We start from the raw sequence: 24439 nt of genomic DNA on the forward strand, positions 1-24439 counted from the left end.
GCTCTCTCTCTCACCACTCATCTTAAAAGCCACCGAGTCAAAAGAGCCGGTTTGACTGGAAGAACGTATATCGGCCCAGCCTTCAGATCAGCTAACTGCTAGTGAGGTAATGTGAGCAGAGAGCTGGGTTAACACATCAACATCCGCTTGCTTAGACAATGATATCTACAGATGATTAAGCTCCAATGAAACTGAGGCCCTAAGATTAATCCTTGAGGAAATGACATTGCTGCAATTCTTGTTTTTTTTATTACAAAAGTGCCTTTTAGAAAAGAAGGAACTGTAAATTTTATAAGGGTCACACACTACCGTTCAAAAGTTTTGTTGACCTCAATAATTTATTCCCAACAGATTATTTACAGTAACTTCCAGGGTGTGGATTTTAAAGAAAATTATGTCAATACAACTACTGTAATTGTCCTTTTTATATAATGAGTTAATAGAGTCGCCTTTCAGCTTCAGTACTGCCTGACCTACTATCACAAAAACTGTTTATTCCCTCTCTGCCTTTCTCAGGGGCTTGGCAGCAGCAAACTTGAGAAATTAATTTAAGAGGATATCTGGTGGATATTTCTAGGTGAAGGTTCACAGGGAGGCAGATGGAGACCGCACAGTCCAAACAACCTCAGGAAAGAGAGAGAGAGCTTGAGTATCTAACAGAAAAGCCGAAAAATGCATTTTATTATGTGCTACTTTAACAAAGAAATTGCAAAACAAGTTAAAAAAATGCTGCGAGTTCCTGTGAGTCAGTTCAAGTGACAAAAGCACCTGCCCTACGTTTCTGCACACGTTTATCAGGAGACTCTGACGAGTTTTGAGCCGAGATTCAAATGAAAACTTGAGGCTGAAGGGGTGGGCTTTCTGGTTGTAGTTCCAGTAATGTTTTGTTATTCGGAGATTTATGGGGGATGGAGAGCATTGAAAAAGCACAGCAGTATAGCTTCCTGGATAAAGCTATCGAGCCTTCTTCCTTTTCAAACGCTTTATAACGACCTCCAATTTTTTTTTTTTTATTCTGATATTTTTAGATTTGCATATCTGATGTCAATAACTGAATCAGATGGAATGAGATTTTCCGCATTGTGTTGCTCAGCACTATTTGCATATTATTACACAATACAAAAAAAGCACACAAAGACAGCTTGGGTAGGGTTGATGTCGCTTCCTGGTAACATAAGCACGTCCAGCCTATGAGTTAGCAACTGCACACGAAAAATATGGTGGCCAATGACAAGAAGATTACGGTTGAGAGAGGGCAGCCGCTGCAGAGGTCCGTATTTTATCACCAGGGTGTTTCTGTGTTGCCTCATGGCCCGTGAATGTTACACCTTAGCACATAGTAAAAGTCCACAGGGAGGCAGAGTAGTGTCATGAGGGGAACTCCCATCACAGAGGGGTTCCTGCACCTTCCCACACAACTGGTTTTCCCTCCAAAAAACAGCCCATCCTTCAGGCAAATCAAAGATGCACACAAAGATTTAGCTGTTAAATCCGCTCGCAAGGGGTCTCCGTTTAAATATACGCTTAAAAACAAAAGCGTTTCTTCCATCGATGCCATAGGGAAACCATGTCAGGCTACTTAAAGAACCTTTTTCCTTTGCGTTTTAATAATCCATTAATCTAATTTTTTATCCATTAAAAAAATCCCAACACAGAGCCCTTGAGGAGGCTTCCTCCCACTTGTGCCGAAAATGCCATGTTTTATCACTTGAGTACTTCAGTTTATAAACCAAGGGAGCTCACGTGCCTCTAGTGTTTATGTATACACAACGATATAAACCGTGGTTAACGCCAATTAACTGGGTCGGGAGGGAACAGTATAAACATGTCAATCCGTGCAGCTAAACACACTGATATTTTATGGTCATACAGAGTTGAAATCATTGGGAAAGTGACGGTGGACGGCTTGTTTATGATGTGCTCCGTTGGGTGGCTGGAGGGTGTAGGACGGTCTAACCCCCCACTGACACACACCCCCCGAGCAGAGTTCCTGGGAGGTTCTCACCTCCGGGAGGGATGATTATCCTGTCAGGAGCATCTTCACAGCAACTTAACAGGATCATTTCAAACCCCTGAGTTGTTTTCTCAGCCTTTACGGGAATGGTCATTGCAAATGGTCAGATGGGAAAGAAGCAATGCTACATGGGAAACCGTATTTGAATAACAACAAGGTCTCTGAACTCTGACCTTTAGGTTCTATCTGGGCTCAAGCTTGACTTCAGTACGAGTTAAGCCCGATCGACGGCATTTGTGATAATGTTGATTATTGACAGAAAAAAGGCAGCAGCAAAAATTTGTTACAAGGCACTTACAGAAGAAGTAAAAAAGGGACAATTTTGAAAAGCTCGTTTTAAAACTTCATAAAGAATTACATTTCTACTGTTAAAACGTGTAGTACTTCAGATGTAAAGCTATTCTTGTCATTTTTAGTCATTTTACACCGAAGTGGGAAGAAAGCTGTAAACTGGATATACATTGCCAACACAAAAGCTTGGGGTTAGCGGCTTCGAAGAAATTATTACTTTAGCAAGGATGCATTAAACTGATCGAAGCAGTAAAGACTACTCTCTCGAATGCTTTTCTTTACAAATTTCTATTCATAAACCGTTTTCATTGTTGATGATTTTCTTTTGAGCAGTAAATCAGCATTAGAATGATTTCTGAAGAATTACATGCCACAAACAGCTAGAGTAATGGCTGCTGAGATCTCAACTTTGCCATCACAGAAATAAATTAAACGTAAAATATGAAAACACACAAAAAAGGTCTGCGTGTGATAATGTTATAAACTACAACCATGTTAACACGTATTGTTGAATCTTGTGGTAATACCATTTTTTTTTTAAAAACTGCCTCGTTGTAACCCAAACTTTGATTATTCATTTTAATTAAAAAAAAAGTGGAAAACATTCAAACTAATTTCCTTTGGTTATCAACAACGACAAAGCCATAATCTAAGGTTAACTTAAATTTAAACACAAGGGGAATTTGTGTTCTTAATCATTGCTGACAGTTGCTCTTAAAGTGAAGGGAACGTTTTACTTTGTGTAAATACAAAGCAGCATGAACACAAATAAACAAATGGGAGGTTTCTCTTTCCTTTTCCCCAAACAGGTAAACTTGAATGGCAACTCTAACACGGGCCTATGCAACAGACAGCAAGTTCCTATAAGGAACTTGCAGGGTATTTAAATACAGAGGTGGCATGGAAAACATTTCCTCAGAATATGTAAAAGTGATCTGAATCCTACATAAGAATAAACACGTCGACAACAAAAGTTTTGTGTTCCACGAAACCACAGCAAGAGCTATATTGTGATGGATGTTCACAACAGCTGTGCACCAGAAATACTGTGAAACTGATATTGCAAGAAAGCGTCACTTGCCTTCTGTTGTCTGACCTCTAGAAAGCATCTACTCTGTACAGACCACCACAGTACATTTCCACTTCCTATTTAAAATGTAAACGTTAATTCAGAAATCAGTCAGTAAATTCAATTCCAACTACTTTTAAAGGAACGCAAAAACTTTGCGATCCTGCAATAAGAGCTTAGCTACACTTAAATCAAACAAGCAATCCATGCATCAAGTAAATAGGTAATAAAATGTTTATTAAAACAGTTTCATGCTTTGATTTTTAAATAGGAAAAAAATTAACTACTAATACAGCGACTAGAAAAATGTCATGATTAAAAGAATAGAAAAGGAAAACAAGTTCATCTATATAAACTGATTTGGTTGTAGTTACCAAAAAATTGGCACACATGTCCCTCTAGTGGCTAATAAAGGTCAGAATCAGATGGAAAAAACGATCAGCTTTTCAGGGGAATATTGATATAGAAAATTTCTAACATACTACAAAGTTCAAATATTAAAAACAGGAGTGTACCTAATTCACATGAAAAAAAAAACATAAGCACTAATAAAACTAATTTTTTTTAATAACGTTTAAAGGACCAAATATAATTTTATATATAAAAAGGACCCATTAAATTTGCTGATCGATGCAACATGTATCCAACAAACCACTAGACGTAACAACTAAATATAGAGTTGGTGACAATACAAAAACTACCAACAATACACTTATGGTTCATTTAAGGGATTTCCAAATCTTTATCCTGTTTCAAAAGAAAGACTCTGTAAAAGAAACGGTGCCATAAATTATTTATAGCCACAAAAATTTCAATGATGTAAAACTTGCATAGTATGAAGCATGACATGAATAGTTACCTCGGTGTCATCTGGACTGTGCAAGAATCTCTTGACAGCTCCTGTACACTTGAACCAAACAATTCAGCCGAGGCTTTGAACTCTGCCAGAAGAATGCAGCATGTTAATTTACAGACTGACATGCCAAAGATTGCTATAATCTTGCTTTTGCAATCAAAAAACAGCAGCTGCTTCGTACCTGGAAAAGAGGAACAACACTGGTCACCGTCTCGGGATCCGCTGGGTCCTTTATCAGAATGCACAGGTAGTATATGATGCTGTGCTGAGGTGGAAACATACAAGGGCGATTATGTTTTTGGTGTTTCTAGATCACAATGTCAAACGTGCAAATACCTCACGTTTACCATATAAACAGCCTCGTTGATCACAATGTCTTTCAGTTTGTTCATTTCGATGAAGATCGTGCTTTCTCGTCCGGATGCATAAGATGAAGAGAGCTGGACACCAAGGGAACCAATTACGAGAAGGGTCTCGTGGTCCACCTTCACAAAGTGAATATGAATCATCATCCCAACCAGAGTGAGGATGATGGCACTCGACAGGACTGTCGTGTTCTATTCATCAAAAAAAAAAAAAGTCATTAGTCGCGCAATAAAATCTCGGAACATAAGCTACGTGTTCATTTTCTTGCAGCATGAGACGTTCTTACCTCTGTGAAGAAAAATACAGCATAAGCAAATAACCAAACGAAGCAGGTGTAGACCATCACCTTACGCAAAGACAGTTTCGGTGAGGTGACGGTAAACTCTCTGCAGAAAGCAGAGTGGGTTTGACAGCCTAAAGAAATCAAGTTGCCATTAATGTCTGTGAACTCTTCCTCTGCCATGTCGACCACAGTCAGAACATCGTACGAAAAAGGACTGAATTAGATTAAATAGCTTTGCTTTAACGGTCATTTAACAACAAACAGGCAAATCTTCTTCTTATATGGTATGGCGTTGAAACATTAATAGAAAAGGGGTTTTCTGCCACCTACTGGACTGGGGTGTGAAAACGTGACAACGCGTTTTAATCGACCCTTTAAGCATGAAAGCCGTTTCTTTTCATTTTACGTCGATAACAATTAAGGCCAGACAGTCAGTTCAGTAAATGCTTATTTTTAAAATAAATAGTCCAAATGTACTGTAAAATAATGGTTTTCTGTATATGCAGGTTCTATAGCATGTATCATTTTGTAATACTCTGTATCTGTTCCTGAAGGTGGTGTATTTACTAATGATAAGTGACTAACAGCTTCATCTTTGTGAAAACGAACACAAGGACGTTTAACCTTTAGGGTACTTTTTGTATTATATTTTTTATAGCCTGCCATTTGCCAATTAAATGAAAGTCTAACCCCCAGTTTTATAGACAAGGCAGACTAAGATGCAAGTCTGAGGTGTTTCAACTGAAAACATTTCCCCTGACTTATCTTAAAATATATCAGTGCCCTTGCTTTGTCTCAATATGCTCACCAAAAATAATGTTTGCATTTTTTTAAACAGGTTTATAAAAATTACTTAAATGTCTTAACTGAGCTATGGCCTAATCTTGGCTTAGTCTAACACATGTCTGTGAAACTGGGCCTAATAGCTTAATACATAGTATTAAAAAAAAAAGAAGAAAAAAAAGAAGTTAGCCTACTTAACGTGTTTTCATATTTTGGTCTATATAGAGAGTGAACTACAAAAAAAAAATACTGCATTAGAAATCAAATTATACATCAGCTGAATGCTTGAAACATTAACATTCATCCTGTGAAAACCATTTTATTGTATTACTACAAAAAGATAATTTCTGGTTATATTACAATTTTATTATTTTTTTAAATTACAAAATACAATTTAAGTTTGGATAATGCACCTGCACATCTAAGTACAAAAATGGGGGCGACAGCTACAGGGTTAATATCAGCAGGTACAAGTACAGTTTAAAACACTAAGATTTGAAGTGCACTAAAAAGCACTTTTTCAGACGGGAATACACAACAGGAAGACATTTTGTCCCCTCATGTGTTCCTTTTGCACAATCTTGTTTTGACCTCTGTCCACACCGACTTTCCTGCTACCTCCTACAAGTAAATACTGCTTGTGGCTAATAGACTCCGTTTCCCATCTGGCATTGCGGTTGGTAACTTTCTACTTCCGCTCCAGTGAAAACAAGCCGATCAGCTGATCTGACCTGGCAACAACATTCGCCCGAATCTACCGGGGAGGGGAATCATTTTACAAGCTGGTGGGGAAAAACACTTATCTTGACATCAACCGGCTTATTATTTTGCGTTTATCAAAGGGTCGTTGTCGTGTGCGATGTTTCAGGGAATACAGCAGCTTGTTTGATGAAGACTGCGGTGTGATTCTGGCTCGAAATCAGCTTGTTTTGTTCGGTCAAAGCTGGGTTGATCAATGTGTTGTTGGGTGAACATACTTTAAGGACAGTCTGTACGATACTAAACAACTATTAATTCAGCCGCATTAGTCATATTTCTAACCCCCTAGTATTTGTAGTCTTTGAAATTTGAGGTGTTTTTACAGACACGTATGCTAAGCTTAGCTAGCTTGAGTAACAAAGCCCAGGACGATAACACCACCCGAATGTAGCTGTTTTCTTAGTGTTTACATCTGCCAATAAATACACGTCGATTGTTGTCGCTCGTAGTTTGTAAGTTTAGACACTTTAGACTGATTGATCACTTTAAAAAAATCAACCAGAGAGCTAGACAAGTCTGACCTAGTGCCAGTGCTATACGGATGTCAACTGATCTATTTATAGTTCATATTGAATATTTGATTTTAAGCCAGTGTCATAATTTTGACATCACATTTCGAATTCCAATGAAATTCAACGAGTAAGATATTTTGTTTAAAATCTCAAATGCGTCAAGTTTGAGGCATTATATCTCAGCTCTCTTGTTGATTGTACTCCTAGGTTGGTCTCTTCTGTAGTTGGTGCAACTTTAAAGGAATATCGAGTCAGTATATTTTGTTTTAGTACTTTAAATTCGGTCGCTTCCGTTCGGTTCGCTACCTCGCGGTTACATTTAGGCGTATAATGAGCAGTCAGGGCTCGTCGGTGGAGAAGGGGGTGAACGGCGTCCTGGTTTGTCAGGAGAGTTACGCCTGCGGCGGCTCCGACGAGGCCGCCTTCGAGTGCGACGAATGCGGCAGCCTCCAGTGCGCCCGCTGCGAGCTGGAGCTCCACCGTCAGGAGCGCATGAGGAACCACGACAGGATCCGAATCTCACCTGGACACGTACCCTACTGCGACTCGTGCAAAGGGGACGGGGGCGTTCCGAACGGGGGTCGCCTGAGAGCAGTGGTCCGCTGCCAGGGATGTAAAATCAACCTGTGCTTGGACTGTCAGAAGCGGACTCACAGCGGGGTGAGCAAAAGAAAGCACCCTCTCACCGTCTACCCTCCCTCGAAACCCGCGGAGAAGAACTGCAGCACTGGAGATGAACAGCTGGACGCATTGAAAGCTAAACTGGAGCAAGTCATCAGTTTTCTTTTAGTGGATGAAAAGGAAGATATGCAGGTAAGTCAGCTTTTCCCGTTTTATACAGCGGTTAGTTCTGGTCCTCAAATTTGATTGGTTGAGTGGCGATGAACGGGTGTTCATTATGAAGGCAATTAAAAAAAAACGGAAATTGATTTCGCAAATAGAAACGAATTCGTATTATATTTATTATAATTAATTTAATTGTAAATATTCTATAAAAATATAAATAAAATAATAAATATATATATATATATATATATATATATATATATATATATATTTAAAAATATATATATATATGAAATTTTATTAAATTAAAAAAATATTTAAAATTAAATTTATATATATATATATATATATATATATATATATATATATATATATATATATATATATATATATATATATATATATACACACACACACACACATTTTTTTAATACAACATTTTGATTAATAATAATATTATACATTTTGATTTTATGCAAAATAAACATGATAATGAATTAAAAAAAAAACGTGTTATTTACACAACTTGAACAGGTGAAGGATGAGGAGGAGTTTGTGAGAAACTTGGGCTGCAGGCCTGAAGAGCTCTTGAAGGTGGTGTCCATTTTCGGCAACACTGGAGAAGGCAAATCTCACACTCTCAATCACACTTTCTTTTTGGGCCGTGAAGTTTTCAAGACATCTCCAACCCAGGATTCCTGCACCGTTGGGGTTTGGGCCGCACTGGACCCTGTCCACAGGGTGGTGGTTGTTGACACAGAGGGACTCCTGGGAGCGGGAACTAACCAAGGACAGCGGACCCGCCTTCTCCTGAAGGTGCTTGCCGTCTCTGATCTCGTCATCTATCGGACACATGCTGACCGGCTTCACGATGATCTTTTCAAGTTTCTTGGAGATGCATCAGACGCGTATCTAAAACATTTCACAAAAGAGCTGAAAGCCACAACAGCACGCTGTGGTTTGGATGTGCCCCTTTCGACTTTGGGTCCTGCTGTAATAATCTTCCATGAGACTGTCCACACCAAGTTATTAGGCTCAGGTCAGTTTTGGATGGTTTATACTTTGCTGCCGTTTTACCCAACAATATGTTAGGAATGACACTGAAAGATAAGGTAAGCTAAGTAATAAAAGCGTAATACCTATCTTTTGCACACACTGTAGACAAGCCATCAGAGTCGGCCGAGCGGCTTCTTCAGGAACGCTTTAGAAAACTTGGCCTCTTTCCGGAAGCATTCAGCTCTATTCAGTACCGGGGCACTCGGACCCACAACCCTCCGACTGACTTCAGTGGTCTTCTGCGCAGCGTGGAGCAGCAGTTAGATAATAACACTACACGATCTCCACGGTCTGCTGGGGTCATCTATAAAGCCTTGCAGGTATTTTTCGTTGATAACCACTTTTAGCTCATCAAATGAAAGGGTGGAAGAGTTGGTTTGAAATGTTCTCAACTACTTTATTCTAAAAAAAAAAAAAAAAAAAAAAAAAAAAAAAAAAACATTACTTTTTGAGCTACTAAAGTGGCTTGTTTTTTTTACATGGCTATTTACAAATCTGGCTTTAACATATTCCAAAGGACATTTTTAGCTATCAGCTGTAATGTACAGTAGTTTGTGTGGCTGATCAAGCTCCTCTTCTCCAGGCTCTGAGTGAGTGCTTCAGTGGAGAGATTCCTGATGAGCATCTGGCAAGCAACTCTTTTTTTCCAGATGAATACTTTACCTGCTCCAGCATCTGCCTCAGCTGTGGGTAAGTCTTCACATCTCAGGAATCACTTCACTACTGATTTCAAATCTGTTTCATATTTTTAAAGCAACACTTAGAAGAACATGCTCTCTGCTGTTCAATAGTTGGGGGGCTTTATGAATTATTATTGTTTTGTAAATAGCCTCTTAAGTGTGCAAAATCAATTATTATTTAATTTAAAATAGAGTACGAACAGTAATATTATGAAATATGATTACAATTGAATTTTTTGTTTATTTTTATTGTAGCATATTTTAAAATGCATTTTTCCGTCTGTGATGGAATGCTAAATATTCACCAGATATTACCCTGACTTTCGCTTTTGGTCAATTTAATGCATTTAATGAATATAAATTTTCTTTCTTTAAAAATATATCTTACTGACCCCAAATTTTTATTATTATTTTTATTATTTTAGCAATTTTGTTCAGATTAATATGGAATCTGTGACTGTTTTTATGGTATCATAATGCTGATTCCGATGGGTGAAAAGGAAATTAAATATAGTAACTTCAGAGCATTTTATGTTAATGTTTAAATTCTGCATTTCCATGTGGGCCTATTCTATTCAAATGTTAATTCAAACATAAAAAAAATATAGAGAGCATGCTCTGAAGGGTCCCTGAGCAATATTTAAGCATGCAAACTGAATATTTTAACTACCAGTGTAATGTACATACATGAGAACTGATTTGGGTCATTTAAAAGATCCGGTTCAAAGGAGTTATTTGTATGGCTCCACAAGATGGCTAAACTAGTAATTAGACGTTTGACTATACTAGTTTTTATGCTTGTAATGCAGAAGGAACATTCCTCGCTTTTACACCCTCTGTTTCTGTTCTGAAAAACAAATGTAATTCAAATACTTTGTTTTTCTTTTGTAGCTCAGGCTGTAAAAACAGCATGAATCACCTGAGAGAGGGTGTGGAGCATGAGGCTAAACACCGCTGTCGCTATTCAGTCCACTATGATAATCGCATCTATACCTGCAAGGTAGGACATAAACAATGAAACACATGCTCTGTGATCGTCCGGGTCTGACATTATGTGTGTAAACCTGCTATTCCAGGCTTGTTATGAGAGTGGCAAAGAGGTGATTGTGGTTCCAAAGACGACGGCATCCTCTGACTCACCATGGTTTGGTTTGGCCATATACGCCTGGTCCGGGTGAGTCATGCTATTGAATTTTATCTGGTAAAGGTCCATTTGGTTCAGTTCATTTAGAGGGACAGGATTAAGCTTGGCTTTTCCCTTTGCAGATATGTGATCGAGTGTCCAAATTGTTCGGTGATCTATAGAAGTAGGCAGTACTGGTATGGGAACCAGGACCCTGTTGATACAGTGGTTCGTACCGAGATCCAGCATGTCTGGCCAGGGGTGAGAGTGATCTGCAGTTTATTCTATGTATCAATGTTTAAAAAGCAAAAAGAACGAGCTTTGTTTACTTTTCCATTTACGTCTCAGTCCGACGGATTCCTGAAGGACAACAACAATGCTGCGCAGAGGCTGCTCGATGGTGTGAACTATATGGCTCAGTCTGTTTCAGAGCTGAGCGTCAAGCCTGCCAAAGCCGTCACTGCCTGGTTAACAGACCAGATTGCCCCTACTTACTGGAAGCCCAATTCTCTCATTATTGTGAGTTTTAATGCTAGCTAGGCAATTTTAATGTGGCTTTTTTAATGAAGTCAAGTCTTCTCTAAAACGCAAACTTTTTCCAGAGATGCAAAAACTGTGGAGTGGAATTCCAAGATAATGATACAAAGCACCACTGTCGGGCTTGTGGAGATGGTTTCTGTGATGGCTGCTCCTCTAAGACACGGCCGGTCCCTGAGAGAGGTTGGGGCCTGGCGCCTGTGCGAGTCTGTGATGCCTGCTTTCAAAACAGAGGAATCCCAGAAGGTATCTCAGAATAGAGAGAGAGAGAGAGAGAGAGGGGGGTGACCAAAATACTTAAAGCACCTGACAGATCTGAAAAGATCGACCTTTACTGACCTCAAAAACATGATTTCATTTGATAATGTTCATGGAACATGGAGACAGTTGCTATGAGCACGACAAATACGAGTTGCTGGTACTGATTTTATCCACTTTTAACTTTATATCAACTTATTTTGTATCGTCAACCTTTTGCAGCAATTACAGCAGCACATCGCATAGTGTCAATACATTTTCTGAGAACTTGAACACTAATGTTATCTGGTGCCTTCTGCAACTCAAGCCAAAGGCTTTTCTTTAAATGTATAATAGATCTGTCCAGTTTATTTTCCAACTCGCACCCAAAAAATTGCTCAATGTGGGTAAAGTCCAGACTTAGAGAGGGCCAGTTTACAATTTTCAATATTTCAAGAGATTCCTTTCTTCGCAGGTAGTTCAGGGCAAAAGATTGTTTTGTGGGTATTGTAATGGCTCTTTCAACAAAAACAACTGAATCCTCTGAAATATGCCAAGTGTTGTTTTGACCACCACTGTATATGTGTGTATATACATAATAATGAACATAAACAGAATGAGTAAATATAATATATATATATATATGTGTGTGTGTAATATATATATATCATACTGTAACTGTTTTCACACAGAATTATTGGATGCAGCGCTGGAAGAGGAGCAAGGTGGGACTCTGATTGCCAGGAAGGTGGGAGAAGCTGTCCAGAACACATTAGGAGCGGTAGTCACTGCTATAGACATCCCTCTTGGTGAGTTCTTCTCTCTTCTAGGAGCCTATAAAATAAAAATTGTTAACATGGCAGTATCCCAATACTAATATAAATGCACACCGGAAATGCAGTTAAGTATCAATCCGTTATAATGCTAACTAATAATAAACATTTGGCTTGTTCAAGTAACCTCTTCTGTGATTTTTAGTATTAAGCACGTTATTTTCATAAGTTACGTACTTCCGCAGGAATATCTCAGCATATATACATGATCAAATATGTTTACTAGGTCTGGTTAAAGACGCCGCCCGTCCAGCATATTGGGTCCCTGACCAAGACATCCATTGCTGCCATCAGTGCCAGCGTGAGTTTAATGCCCGTCTCTCTATTCATCACTGCCGTGCATGTGGACAAGGAGTATGTAACGACTGCTCCCCTGATCGCCGGGCCGTGCCCTCCAGGGGCTGGGACCATCCTGTGCGGGTGTGCATCACCTGCAACCAGAAATCCGGAGAGCTCTAGCAGAACAAAACATCACTCTGCGTTATAAGACACCCCCGTATATGGCCACAGCGCTTCAGGACGGGTCGAGAGGGGAAAAAAAAGCGCTGCTCTAGAACCAACGAATGATTGTTTGAGAGGAACATCTCTGCTTTTTGTCCTAACACTTCATTCACGTCATGCTCCTCAGCTTTACATAAGCTGTTCACAGTTTAACATATGTAATGGCCTACACGTTTTCTTTTTTAAAGGTTAAATCCAGCAAGGAAATAAATCTGTCAAACCCTCGACAATCCTTTGTCTACCATGCAATACGTTACCTGTGGGCAGGCCCAGATGGAACGTTGGAATGAACGTTTTTAGGAAAATTCACACAGAATGGGTTTAAACATGGCAGAAAAAAAGCGTTAAACATTATTAAAGGTGCAAAACATAATTAGGTCCGTTCCATTTCTGTAAGAATTTTCCTGTGGGTAAAGGCAGCTAACATATGGCCTCTACATGATACATAGACCGGTGCACAAGCAGTAATAGTGTTTACTGTCCTGTTCATTTGCTTTTACCTATTTTGAAACACAAGGTTATCCATATTGTTTTGCATTCCTTTACCCTCTGCGAAACCCTAGTGTAGACTTTAGATTAATTCCTGTTTGTCTCTATTATTTGCTGCCTGTTATGAAACAGATCTGGCACGATCATGCAAAACTTATCAGATGTTGTTCAGTATAATTAAAATACTTCTTTATCATTTATTTTAAATGTGTGTATTCGAGCAGGACGTTTTCGTTTGATATTTTTAAAAAACTGACCTTTTGAACGAATCACTACAACTGTTGCAGAATCGAACTGCGTAGTGACTCAAAGGAACACTCCACTTTTTTTTCTGGAAATAGCCTCATTCTCCAACTCCCCCAGAGTTAATAAGTTGAGTTTTACCATTTTTGAATCCATTCAACTGATATCCGGGTCTGACGATAGCACTTTTAGCCTAGCTAAACATAGATCATTGAATCCAATTAGACCAGCAGCATTGTTTTCAAAAATGACCAAAGAGTAATATCACTACACCTGGTCTTAGTACACAATATAACCACAGAAGGGTCAAGTTTTAAATAGGAAAAATATCTAACCTTTTGGTCATTTTTAAATGCGATGCTGCTGATCTAATTGGACTCAATGATCTATGCTAAAAGCGCTAACACCAGACAACGAGATCGGCTGAATGGATTCAAAAACGGTAAAACTCATCTCATCAACTTCAGGGCAATTGGAGAATGAATCCATTTCCAAAAAAGTGGAGTGTTAACACAAAGCCATGTTGAAACCACACAAATGAAGTGGCTCTGCAGTATGTCAAACGAGACGCCAATCTACATAAATCTCATGTTATCATATGGTAGTTGCTTTTATTTTGCCCCAGGTATGTGTTCTGAACACTGATCATTTAAGTTTGTTTGGCCAAACAAAAACTCATTATGTAGAATCAGGTTATTGTAGACTCAGTGAGGCATTATGTGTGGATGACGCGAACATGATTGACACAGACATAAGAAACACGAATATCATTTTATGTTCTTTGCACCTTGTATGCCAATTAAATTAAACTTGAGTACCTCTAAGAGTGTGGCTTCAATATAAAAATGTGTAAATGCATATTTGTACAGAAAGTACATGAAATTAAAATCAATGGGTTTCAATGTTGTTTTTCATTTTATGGACAAAAACAAATAAAACATTAAATTCATGTTGGGGTTTGAATTAAACTCACGGAAACAAAGATTTTAGATTTATTTTGAATTGAAGAATGCCTTGCCCTCCTTTTTTCCCCCCAGCACATTTCAATTCAAATATTTCCAGAAAAACAACATGACATGAAATTGCACTTTTAGGAGGTATGTTTCAAGTAACTATAGTTTAAATCTTATATCCAATAAACTTTTCCAAAAATGTATCCATTGATGATATAATGGATACGGAGTATTCTGAATCCATCACAGTCTAATCTAGAATATTACTGAAAAAGAAAAACTATAGGCAAATGGTAAAATGGCAACATTTTGGTCAGTAAGACAGTAAGACACAGCAGTCTGTGTTTTTATATGGCAAATGTTAGCACTGACTCTCTAGTGTTAGACCGTCCTGATAGTCTTTGTTGTAAGAGTAGTAGTACAGATCGTGACGGACAGCCATAAGGAGTCCAGGAAGTCCTCTACTACCACCCAGCTGGGAGGAAAACACCACATTTGGGATCGAGTCTTTCCCTGCAGGGTGAGGTGAAGGGATGGTCCTGAGGAGACGGCTGTCGTGGAGGCTCCAGAGACGGGTGTAGCAGTCCTGACCCACTGCAAACGGCACACAAGATGCGTTATAAGTTGTGATAGAACTGCACTGAAATTATGGTTCGACTAAAACAAACAACAACAACAAAAAAAAGATATACCAGCAAGCAACAATCCTTCTGGTTCATTGACATGAATGGGTAGATAGGCATATTCATTGTGGTGGCCTTCATACTGTTTGATGGACCGCTTGACACGAATGTCCCACAGCTTTATCTGTTTAGCGACAATGTGGAGGGGGTAATAGAAATACATTAATAATTCAGTGCTCTAAATTGTCATTAACAGAATGATGGTCTGTGGTCTGTGGTGTTTATCATAGACAGACCTTGCCCAGCATGTCAGCAGCGAGGAGGTAGTTCTCATCCTGTAGCAGTTGGACCGAGGTGATGGCTGACTCCTGGAAGAAGCGGCTGGTCTTCCAACCGTGACTGCGACCCCTGTCACGCTGACGCAGGTCTATGCTGAAGATCTCTCCTGAGCGACAGCCGTTGAACAGCACGGGAGCCTAAAATACGCACAGAGGGTCACACAGATATCTTTGCTCACGTGCATAAGCTATTAAGAGCATGCTACTCTCATCACACTAGGAAGAGGAGGAATTTTTGAATAGAGTTGTTATTTGATTTACTTTCCGCACAAAAATTAATCTTGAACCATTGATGTCACATGGACTATTTTAACAATATCCTTACTATCTATCTTGGTCTTGAATGTATGAATTGTGCTGCTGTCTATGCAGGGCCAGAGAGCTCTTGGATTTCATCAAAAATATCTTAATTTGTATTCTGTTTTTCAGGTTTGGAACTAAATGAGAGTGATTAATTAATGACAAATAAAATGTTTAGGTGAGCTGTCCCTTTACCGAAGGGTCACTTTTACCCTTTACCACTCTATTGTAGTGTGTGTTGTCAACTTAGACTTTTTCTCAAATTTAGTGGGAATGCAGCATTACAATTACACAAGCATTCATAACAGACTCCAAGCATGTGCACTACCACTTTGCCATGGCCAAAAACAAAAAACAAAACCACATTGTTCTTTTCTCACCCTCAGGGCAAACTGTTGAGCTAGAACATCACTGCCTGCGAGGTACGTCGCTCTACGTCCAGTCACAGCATCCGTCACAATCACACGTCGAGAAAGGCCTAGGTATATGTAAATAAAAAAAATAATAATAAGAAAAATATTACACACACACACACATATATACACATATGCAATATATAAAAACTGTCAATTTTTATATTTTGCAATATTACTGTATTATTAGTTAAATTAATGTAACCATGGTGAGCATAATTTTCTTTCCAGCAGCATATTGCAGATACACATACAAACTCACCAGTGCTAAAGGTTTTATCGGCCTGTGGGTTGAGGCACCATGCACATGACCAAGCTGTGGAGATCTTAAAACTGCACAGCATCCCTGGCTGATCTGATATAAAAAGTCATTTCGGTTTAATAAAGCGAAAAACAAATAAAAAGTGTTTTTAATTTAAGAATGTGGGAAACCCAAAAGGAAAAGATTTGCACCTGGATTGAAGTTGCTGAAAAGAGAAGCAGGTAATAAGCTTACACAGCCTGGGGTCTGAGAAATGCCCACCAAACACAACCTGAAGGGTGGTCAAGAAACACTTCCTCATCAATTAGAGATGTTTATGACGATTTCATTTGTTTAATTGTCATTAATAGAGTAACTATGCAAGTAAAAAGAAATAAAAAAAAATCCTGGACACCACATTAGTTTCAAAATTAGCATAAAAATAAAGATTATGTTTTAGCATCTAAAATGTTTGAAGGATACAGAACATGAGAGTCTGTATGCGTCACAGATGCCCAGCACACAGAGTTCACCTGAAACAAAATTAAAAAGGAAATAGTTTTCAGTACTATAAAACATCTTATTTTTGGTGAAAGGAATTCATTTTAAATTCCCCTGGTTACCTTGCGGTTCGTGAAATAAAGGTTATCGCACATCTCCACCGACAGAGAGCCTTTTCTGCAGCCGTGGAAATTCATAATGCCATACTTGCAGCCTCCATGTGACACATCATTTACTGTGAATACGCGCTCACAAGCTGAATCTGCCTAATAAGATGCATCCAGAGAAGAAAAAAAAAGGAAAACACAAGACAGACTGCCAAAACTTAATCTTCCTTCTGCTAGCTTTTCAAAGAACAGACAACTGGAGGCCAAAACCTCCAGTAACACCTGCCAGCAATCCATTTCCATGAAAACAAAGAGTAACCCACAAATGGTTCGACTGTTCTCAAGTTGCCTGTCCTCGCCATGATGTTTTTCCACCGAGAACGCATTTAAATTAACCGAATTGCCTCAGAAACCAAGTTTCAAGTTTTTCCAATAAATGAGAGGCTTACAACAATAAGATGGAAGTTATCTGTGTTCGGGCTGGTGGAGTTGGAGCTCTGCACCTCCAGCCTGTGACGCTGCATCCCGCTGACTTTCACTTCATGGATCAACCTGCAAAATGAGAACACCCTTGGAATCGCATTCATTTTTGCATCCGATTTTTTTACTTTCAGAAAAAAAGTTGCATCCATAAGATATTTTATGTCATACCTAGAATAGGAGCTTGGGGGCAGCAGACCCAGATGTCTCTTCTGTAACAGCAACGCAGAATTTAGCCCAATCCTGGGAGCTTTCTGAACATATCAGGGAGAAACAAGGAGAAAGTGAAGCATATTAATAAAATGATTTATTACCAACAAACTCATCCAGCTACTGAAGGTATGCTTGTTCATAAAACATTGATAGATTTCTAAGAACTTTACAGTTTCAGTTCAAAAATGCAATACAAGCAGTGATGGATGTCCTTATAAACTACATTTACATACAGCTAGAGAACATATTTAGTAATCCCCCAATTAACCTTCCTAGGACCATCATCCTCTGCCAGCAGTGCTGATCTCTTTTTCTCCTCCTCCTTTTTCTGAAGCTCTTCTTTTGTCAGAGGGTTACAGTTGTTGTGCCCAGGCAACAAACGAAAGTAGCGGTTTTTCTCTGTGTCAAAGTAGAAACCTGGCAACTCTATAAACAATAACGGTTAACGGTTAGTTGAATCCTTTTGGACCGTCATGACAAAAAGACATAAAGGGAGAAAATGTAAATAAAAGTTGACCTGGTGCAGACGAGGATGCCGAGGATGAACTTGCGTCACCTGCTGCGCTGTCAGAACTAGAAGAATGAATAAAGTTAATGGCTAATTTAAAGTTAAATACAAGCCTAACCTAAAATAACCCAACTAACATCTGACTGGAAGGAACTGAACTGGAAAAATCACTCACTTTAGGTCTCAATACCTTTGTATGAAAGCATGTGCTGATTAGGAATGCGTATTCTTCTTTAAAGAAATGGCTTACCCTCATGTTGCTTCAAACCAGTATGACTTTCCTTTGTGGAACATGAATGCAGACGTAATTCTGAATGACAGCATTCACTTGAACTGCACCATTTGTCCACACAATGAAAGATAATATTACTGAGGCGTTCATTCTGCTTGACAACACCTTTTGTGATCCACAGAAGAAATGAGACAGATTTGCAACAACATGAGGGCGAGTGAATGACATCATTTTCATTCACAGGTGTGTCTAGGTGAAAAAATTATAGACTCGGTGTGTGTCAGTTACCTATAATCCTGCTCATCATGGGCTGAACGGTGTCTGCCCCTCCACTGTGACTGATTATGGTGTCGGTGACGGTCCCTGCCACTCGATCGCCAGTTTCCCCGCTTCATTTTTACTTCTCAGGAGTCATGTCAGTATTATCTTAAAAAAGTTAATGTCTTATATAAATACGTAAATAGGTAAAATTGTGTATTAATTAACGGATTTAGCACATATGAAGGACAGTGCAAACTTTTTGAGCATTATTTAGAAACTGAACAGTGAAGAAGAACACTGATTTGCTATGGACAAGAAGCTAACATGCTAAGACTTCCATTATGAACACGAACGTGCCCGGCACGTTTATGTTAACGGTTACTCAGAAAAGAACTCGCGTTCATACATTGATTGATCGCTGAAATAACTTGTAAACTTCATGCAAAAGGAGAGTCAAATTAAACTTACCTCATAAACATGCACTCGTGCTTACTTCTTCCTGTTTCTTCCTCATGACACCGGGAACTCCCGCCTCCTTACTGTTCATTGGTGGAACCCTGAGACTTTGCGATATTGAAGTAATTTGACTGGATGGTGAGCTGTCAATCATGTCATAGAGGCTGTCTCGTTGACGTACAGAAACATACACGAAGCTAAAGGGATGAAGAAAAATATAATAAGGTTATAATAATATATTCATATTATATACATATTAATTATCGTTGTATGTATTTATATTTTAAAGGAAAAACAGATAAAATAAGATATGTACAAACGTGCATACTCGTTTATTTACGTTTACCATATATACTAGCGTTTAATGAATTAAATGAAATGTTTACATTTAAAATAGCCCCTATGTAAATCACTAAGCACAGTAATCAAGTTGTAATCAAACTGCAATAATATAATGAAAATAAAAATCTAGTTAAAACTGACAGATGAATGCTATTTTTCTAAAGGCTACAGGAGGCTGTCATTCCGTTGCTGAACCTATGCAGTTTGCATAAATAGCGCTACTTTATTTTTTCAACTTCCAAAAAAAGTAGTCTAAGTAAAGGCGTTGAAATAATTTTTATAATTTTGACAGCTCTCGGAAGCCACGCCCAGTTTCTGATTCCTAGTATTGTATTGGCCAGACTGCCGGACACTGAGGTCGGTATTGGTTGCTTTTCTTTCACAAGGTTCCCAAAGAACTCAGAGATTTGGAATATTGGGTTACAGTGTGGCAAAATGGCGACTGTCATTCAGAATCCGCTGAAAGCGTAAGTAATTATAAACATTATTTTCGCTCGTTTTCGATAATGTGCTCTATTCCGCATGATTTAGCGCGTGGGTGCAAATGGAGTCTCGAAATAGGACCGTGCGGGAGCGTGCATTTTGTATTTCAAGGAATTCTGTCCCAAACGAATAACTGTTTAATCCATGTAGTTTGTCTTTGTGTGGTTGTGAAATGTACAACGCTATACACAAATGTAAATACGCTGTAAGTATTGTGCTCGGATGTTCGTTCTGCAAATGTGCGATATGTGTGTCTCAGCATTCAGCCTCCGAGGATCAGTGTTAGTGCAGCATTATTTCGGATGCAATGCTTAGAGAGTGTAACGTTACAGACTCCGTTGACTTCTTTGCAGGACACCTAGATAAAGCCTTGGCCATATATGAAATCTGTCGGGATGAGCTGTCATATGACTACACGAGCGCGCTGCATGCCACGCGAAACAACCCATAACATAAAACGACCGTTTAAAGATTCAGAAGTGAATTCGTTATACGGCTGCGTTATCGTTTTAAAAAAATACCTATAAGAAGGCATCGGATAATTTCCCCGTTGTGGCCTATGGAGGACTGACAGACCCCGCTGTCACGTTCACGTTGGGAATTGAAAAGTGGCAAGTTGCAGAACGAGTAAAATAAGAAATATGTTCATTTTCCGTGCGAATTCATTAGATAAGTTTCTCTGTCGCACGAACAGCTTTGAGTTGAATCCAGCTCTTTGGTTTCAGTAAACATTGCATCGGATATTGTTTAATGTACATTGACATTTGCTTCGCATATCTCATATATTATAGTAATATAAAAAACAGGCTGACAATATGAAGTCAAGAGATAAGCGATGAATAACAATGGCATTCCTGTCCTGTTCTCTGTCGTCTGTCTGTTGAAACGCATGTGACAGAATTCCAGTTTCTATTACATTACATTTATTAGTGCTTTAAGGCTGCCCTTATTACTGGCATTTGTCAATACATTTAGGTTTAAAGTAGTTCCGATGTGAAACTTTGTAGGAATTGGTTTTAAATATCTGATGGAGAGGAAGAAATGATTTACTTCAAGCGTGATGTCTAATAATCACCAATTCCTTCATGGCATAGTAATTGGCGTATTCGTAGTTCTGCAGGCGTTCAAAATAAAGAAAATACTCATGCTATATAATATATGTTATACATATATGCAATATCTAATCATGTTTTATAACACGTGTATCATATTGCATGAGTAACTGCAGTATTTACAAATGTATTTATTTTATTTGGTCATGTCTTATCTTGCAAAGAAGTGAGCCGGGATTGCATCTGGTGCCTTCTTAAAAAAAGAGGTTGCATTACACCTTTGGATTCATACCAGGCTAAATCATAGTTGCTTCAGTGATTCATCTCCATTCAAACTCAAGCTGATTTGTCGATGTAAGTGTGTACACTGAGGGGGATGCACCATCTCTAAATGCTGTGGTGGAGCAGATTAGCAATATCCCAGGATCCCTCAGTACCCATCTGTTCCGATGACTAGCCGCAGAGATGTCAGTGGGCAAGAGACGGAGCCCCATCTGCTCCAGATCAGGGACATAAAGCTCCCCTCCCATCCCACCAAAAAGACATCAGGGGGTCACCGGGAGCAGGAAAAAGAGCCATATACACCTGTCTGAGCGCACTTTTATGTTTTTCCCTCTTCCCGGTGCTATTATTCCAAATACTTTGCTATGAAACAGCATTTTTCCTTATTGTGTTATGGAGGAATCTGTGAATGCTGGATTTGGTTAACAAAGACTGTTGCTCGGGGTAATTTGACTGTTTTGGCAATGCTGTTTTTTCTTCCTCTGTAAATCTCATTATGTTGCCCAGGCAATTAATGTGTTTCTTGTCTGCTTGCTTGTTCGTTGTGAATGAGATTACTTCCCACCGCCCGTTAAATACAAGTGTTGTTTTCAAGCAAGGAGCAGCCATATATACTGTGTTCAACAGCACTTAGTCTATTCATTTATTAGTGTCTGAGCGGGGTCAGGTGGTTTGCGTTTGTTTCGTCTCATATAAATCGAGGGGGCGTTGAGGGGGTGAATACGTGGGGTTTAGGTTAAGGCGCTTGCACTAGCCTGCTCCCCTCCCCCCATCTTCGCTGTCTGGATGCATTTTGCTTTCGCATTACAACTGCACTACAAACACCGTTGAGCCCGAGGTCTTTGTGTGTCCAGGAACAGGGGTTTGTGCTGGGATAGACTCCGCTACTCCAAAACCCTTTTCCTGTTTAGCATTTTCTTTTGTTTTTTTGTTGCAAGTAGTATGCTGAAACAATATGGTTTATTACGGACATGAAATAATAAGCGAATGCATATTTGACATGCCTCTCTTCATTCCGTAATCCATTTGCAAACAGTCTAGACCTTTACGTCAGCTATTTTTCTCTTCTTTTTTTTAAAATGAAGACACTTAAGTATTTGCTAACAAGGTTGACAACTGCACACTTCACGACTTCTTCAAGCTCTTCTGGCCTCTCTCTCGCTCAAGGCTCTTTCTTTATTCACCGCTGAGGGGTTTCTCTCAGAATGTGAGTGATATCATGAAAGCACAGCGGTCTGATGGGGCACCTATGTTTAGCTTCCTCACAGCCTAGATTTGCTTCAAACTCTTCAAGACTGACTAAAGAGGTTCACAGCAGAGCCGAATTAGACATTGCATTTCCACTACAGACGTACATGGTTTTACAAAGAGATTCATAATAAATCGTAAAACTATAATTTCTGGGTACAACTTGCATGTGAATTACCTTCAGAAAAGGAATCTTCTACACTTACACTAATCTGTGGGTGAGTAAAAGCTTCAGGTTTGTTTAACTGTGTATGATTTGGCTTTTGAATGGGGATTAGAGCTTATTAGGATATTGAAAAATAACATAATACACTAGCGTAAGTTTGATAAGTAATATTAAGAAGAAAAAAAAATCTGTTGGGATGCATTAAACTGATCAAAAGTGACAGGAGTGATGTAAAAAAACAAAACGAATCAATGTCAAATAAATGCTGCTCTTTTGAGCCTCAACATGATTTCAGCATGATTTCTGAAAGATCTGAATACTGGAGTAGTGACTGATGGGAATTCTACTTTAAATAGAAATAGAATTGAAAATAGAAAACAAACGTTAGAATTCTGAAAATATTTCACAGTGTTACACTACTGTAGGCCTATGTTTTGATCAATGCAGCATTACCTTATTCACAAATATTACAAAATCTCACCGACCAACCTTTGAAAATGATATATTTCCAGTATTAAAGGTATAGTTCACCTAAAAAATGACGATTCTGTCACTTCCGTTGGAGAATTCTTAAGTAAAGTCATTGTTGTATTCTTTGCGCACAAAGAGTATTCTCGTAGCTACATAATATTACGATTACGATAACATTTCTGTCTGTGGAGGGGGAGAAAAATCTTGGATTTCATTTGTCTTCCAAAGATGAACAAATGGTTTTGCAACGACATGAGGGTGAGTAATAAATTACAGAATTATCATTTTTTTTAAGAAACTTACCCTGGAGTTACTGGAATACTGATAAATTAAAAATCTCCAATGTCTACTGATAATTGCTGTGGTCCCGATGACAGTAAAAACAGCCTAGCTATGGTTTTATATGCCATTAAAAAAATAAAACCTGCAATTAATGATTAAAGTTAACCGAAGCTACATGGTTAAATGCCTAAATTCTGTTGTAGAGGATCAATGCTTTTTGGTATGGCAAACGTAGCCCCAGTAATTAATGGTCAATTGGATTAACAGGCATGTAATGAGTGAATGTAGTGAATGTGGTGCACTCAGTGCCCTGGGTGTTCAGAGAGAGAGAGGAAAAGAGAGAGAGAGACTACAGCTTCTGTTTTCAGCCTCTTCATCTCCCCATAGGCACACAGAAAGGAGCCTGACTGTGATGGATCGCTCTCTCTCTTCTCACCATGCACTGTGGAGGGCAAATCCCTATTCATATCAGCACCTTCCTATCCTCCGGTGCATCACAGACTGTTTTAAAATACCCATACACTCACTTAAAATGCTTATTCTGTTTAGAGAGGGGGGTTTACTTTAAAGTGGGAGGTTTCGAAGAGGTTTAGAGGTGAGCCTCACAGAAAACCCCGCCCCCAAATGACCACCATTGGTTGAGGCAAACGCTGCTGCCTTTTAACGTAAAAAACGGGGCACTTCATCTGGAAATCATTTGATCTGGGCTTGTGATGTAGCATTTGCAGTGAAATTTGGGAATGAGAAAGTGATTCGAAAAAATTCTGATACAGCATTTCGGTGAAAGCAGATCTTGTTTATTCGCACTGATGAAAAGCTTCCTTAGGAAGTGCTTCGAGACAAGACGTCTCTGTGCTGGTCTGTGTTAACTAATGAAAGCTTAATCACATTTGGAGAGCCGGTTTACAAAGCACGTGTCTAATTGAAATGCAGCGCTGATTATCGCGACGGTATGCATATGTATTTGAAAAACGAACAACGATTCTCTGAGCAACGCCTACCTAAGCCAATGATTATTCATGGACACCTGTCCTTAGAGAGACCATTCGGATTAAATCAAACTAAAGGG

At 38.9% G+C, this 24439-nt stretch overlaps 4 protein-coding genes across 9 annotated transcripts in view; 2 read left to right on the forward strand and 2 right to left on the reverse strand.

Annotated features, from left to right (window-relative positions):
• Positions 1 to 3585: 3585 nt before the first annotated feature.
• Positions 3586 to 5177, reverse strand: pigh (phosphatidylinositol glycan anchor biosynthesis, class H). Its single transcript, XM_043219751.1, has 5 exons — positions 4883 to 5177; positions 4578 to 4787; positions 4412 to 4495; positions 4234 to 4315; positions 3586 to 4140 (listed from the first exon to the last, which is right to left on the reverse strand). Exons 1-4 carry the CDS (start codon positions 5057 to 5059, stop codon positions 4241 to 4243), a joined length of 546 nt encoding a protein of 181 aa, XP_043075686.1. The 5' UTR covers positions 5060 to 5177; the 3' UTR covers positions 3586 to 4140; positions 4234 to 4240.
• Positions 5178 to 6377: 1200 nt separating this feature from the next.
• zfyve1 (zinc finger, FYVE domain containing 1) lies at positions 6378 to 13601 on the forward strand. The gene is made up of 11 exons (XM_043219750.1): positions 6378 to 7746; positions 8254 to 8758; positions 8881 to 9095; positions 9359 to 9465; positions 10347 to 10455; positions 10532 to 10629; positions 10722 to 10839; positions 10927 to 11097; positions 11181 to 11361; positions 12045 to 12161; positions 12412 to 13601. The coding sequence occupies exons 1-11, from the start codon at positions 7264 to 7266 to the stop codon at positions 12642 to 12644; spliced, it is 2337 nt and encodes a 778-aa protein (XP_043075685.1). The 5' UTR covers positions 6378 to 7263; the 3' UTR covers positions 12645 to 13601.
• Positions 13602 to 14170: 569 nt separating this feature from the next.
• wdr21 (WD repeat domain 21) lies at positions 14171 to 19140 on the reverse strand. Of its 3 annotated transcripts, XM_043220443.1 has the most exons (14): positions 19057 to 19140; positions 18616 to 18753; positions 18105 to 18160; positions 17856 to 18013; positions 17546 to 17628; positions 17344 to 17446; positions 16910 to 17053; positions 16770 to 16819; positions 16499 to 16578; positions 16308 to 16400; positions 16013 to 16110; positions 15291 to 15470; positions 15064 to 15178; positions 14171 to 14965 (listed from the first exon to the last, which is right to left on the reverse strand). In XM_043220443.1, the coding sequence occupies exons 2-14, from the start codon at positions 18720 to 18722 to the stop codon at positions 14733 to 14735; spliced, it is 1500 nt and encodes a 499-aa protein (XP_043076378.1). In that variant the 5' UTR covers positions 18723 to 18753; positions 19057 to 19140; the 3' UTR covers positions 14171 to 14732. The 3 variants fall into 3 exon arrangements, with proteins under 3 accessions (XP_043076378.1, XP_043076380.1, XP_043076379.1); XM_043220445.1 differs by lacking the exons at positions 17546 to 17628; positions 17856 to 18013; positions 18105 to 18160; positions 18616 to 18753; positions 19057 to 19140 and having other exon boundaries at positions 16910 to 17049; XM_043220444.1 differs by lacking the exons at positions 17546 to 17628; positions 17856 to 18013; positions 18105 to 18160; positions 18616 to 18753; positions 19057 to 19140 and having other exon boundaries at positions 16910 to 17102.
• A 588-nt stretch (positions 19141 to 19728) lies between these two features.
• The window catches only part of dpf3 (D4, zinc and double PHD fingers, family 3), a 30528-nt gene continuing 25817 nt past the window's right edge, over positions 19729 to 24439 (forward strand). For all 4 annotated transcript variants that reach the window (XM_043219333.1, XM_043219334.1, XM_043219335.1 and 1 more), the window contains exon 1: positions 19729 to 19853. In XM_043219333.1, coding sequence (XP_043075268.1) covers positions 19822 to 19853 — 32 coding nt within the window. In that variant the 5' untranslated portion in view covers positions 19729 to 19821. The remainder of the gene's footprint in view (positions 19854 to 24439) is intronic.

The sequence above is a fragment of the Puntigrus tetrazona genome, chromosome 20, assembly GCF_018831695.1.
Source record: "Puntigrus tetrazona isolate hp1 chromosome 20, ASM1883169v1, whole genome shotgun sequence".
NCBI classification, from domain to species: domain Eukaryota; kingdom Metazoa; phylum Chordata; class Actinopteri; order Cypriniformes; family Cyprinidae; genus Puntigrus; species Puntigrus tetrazona.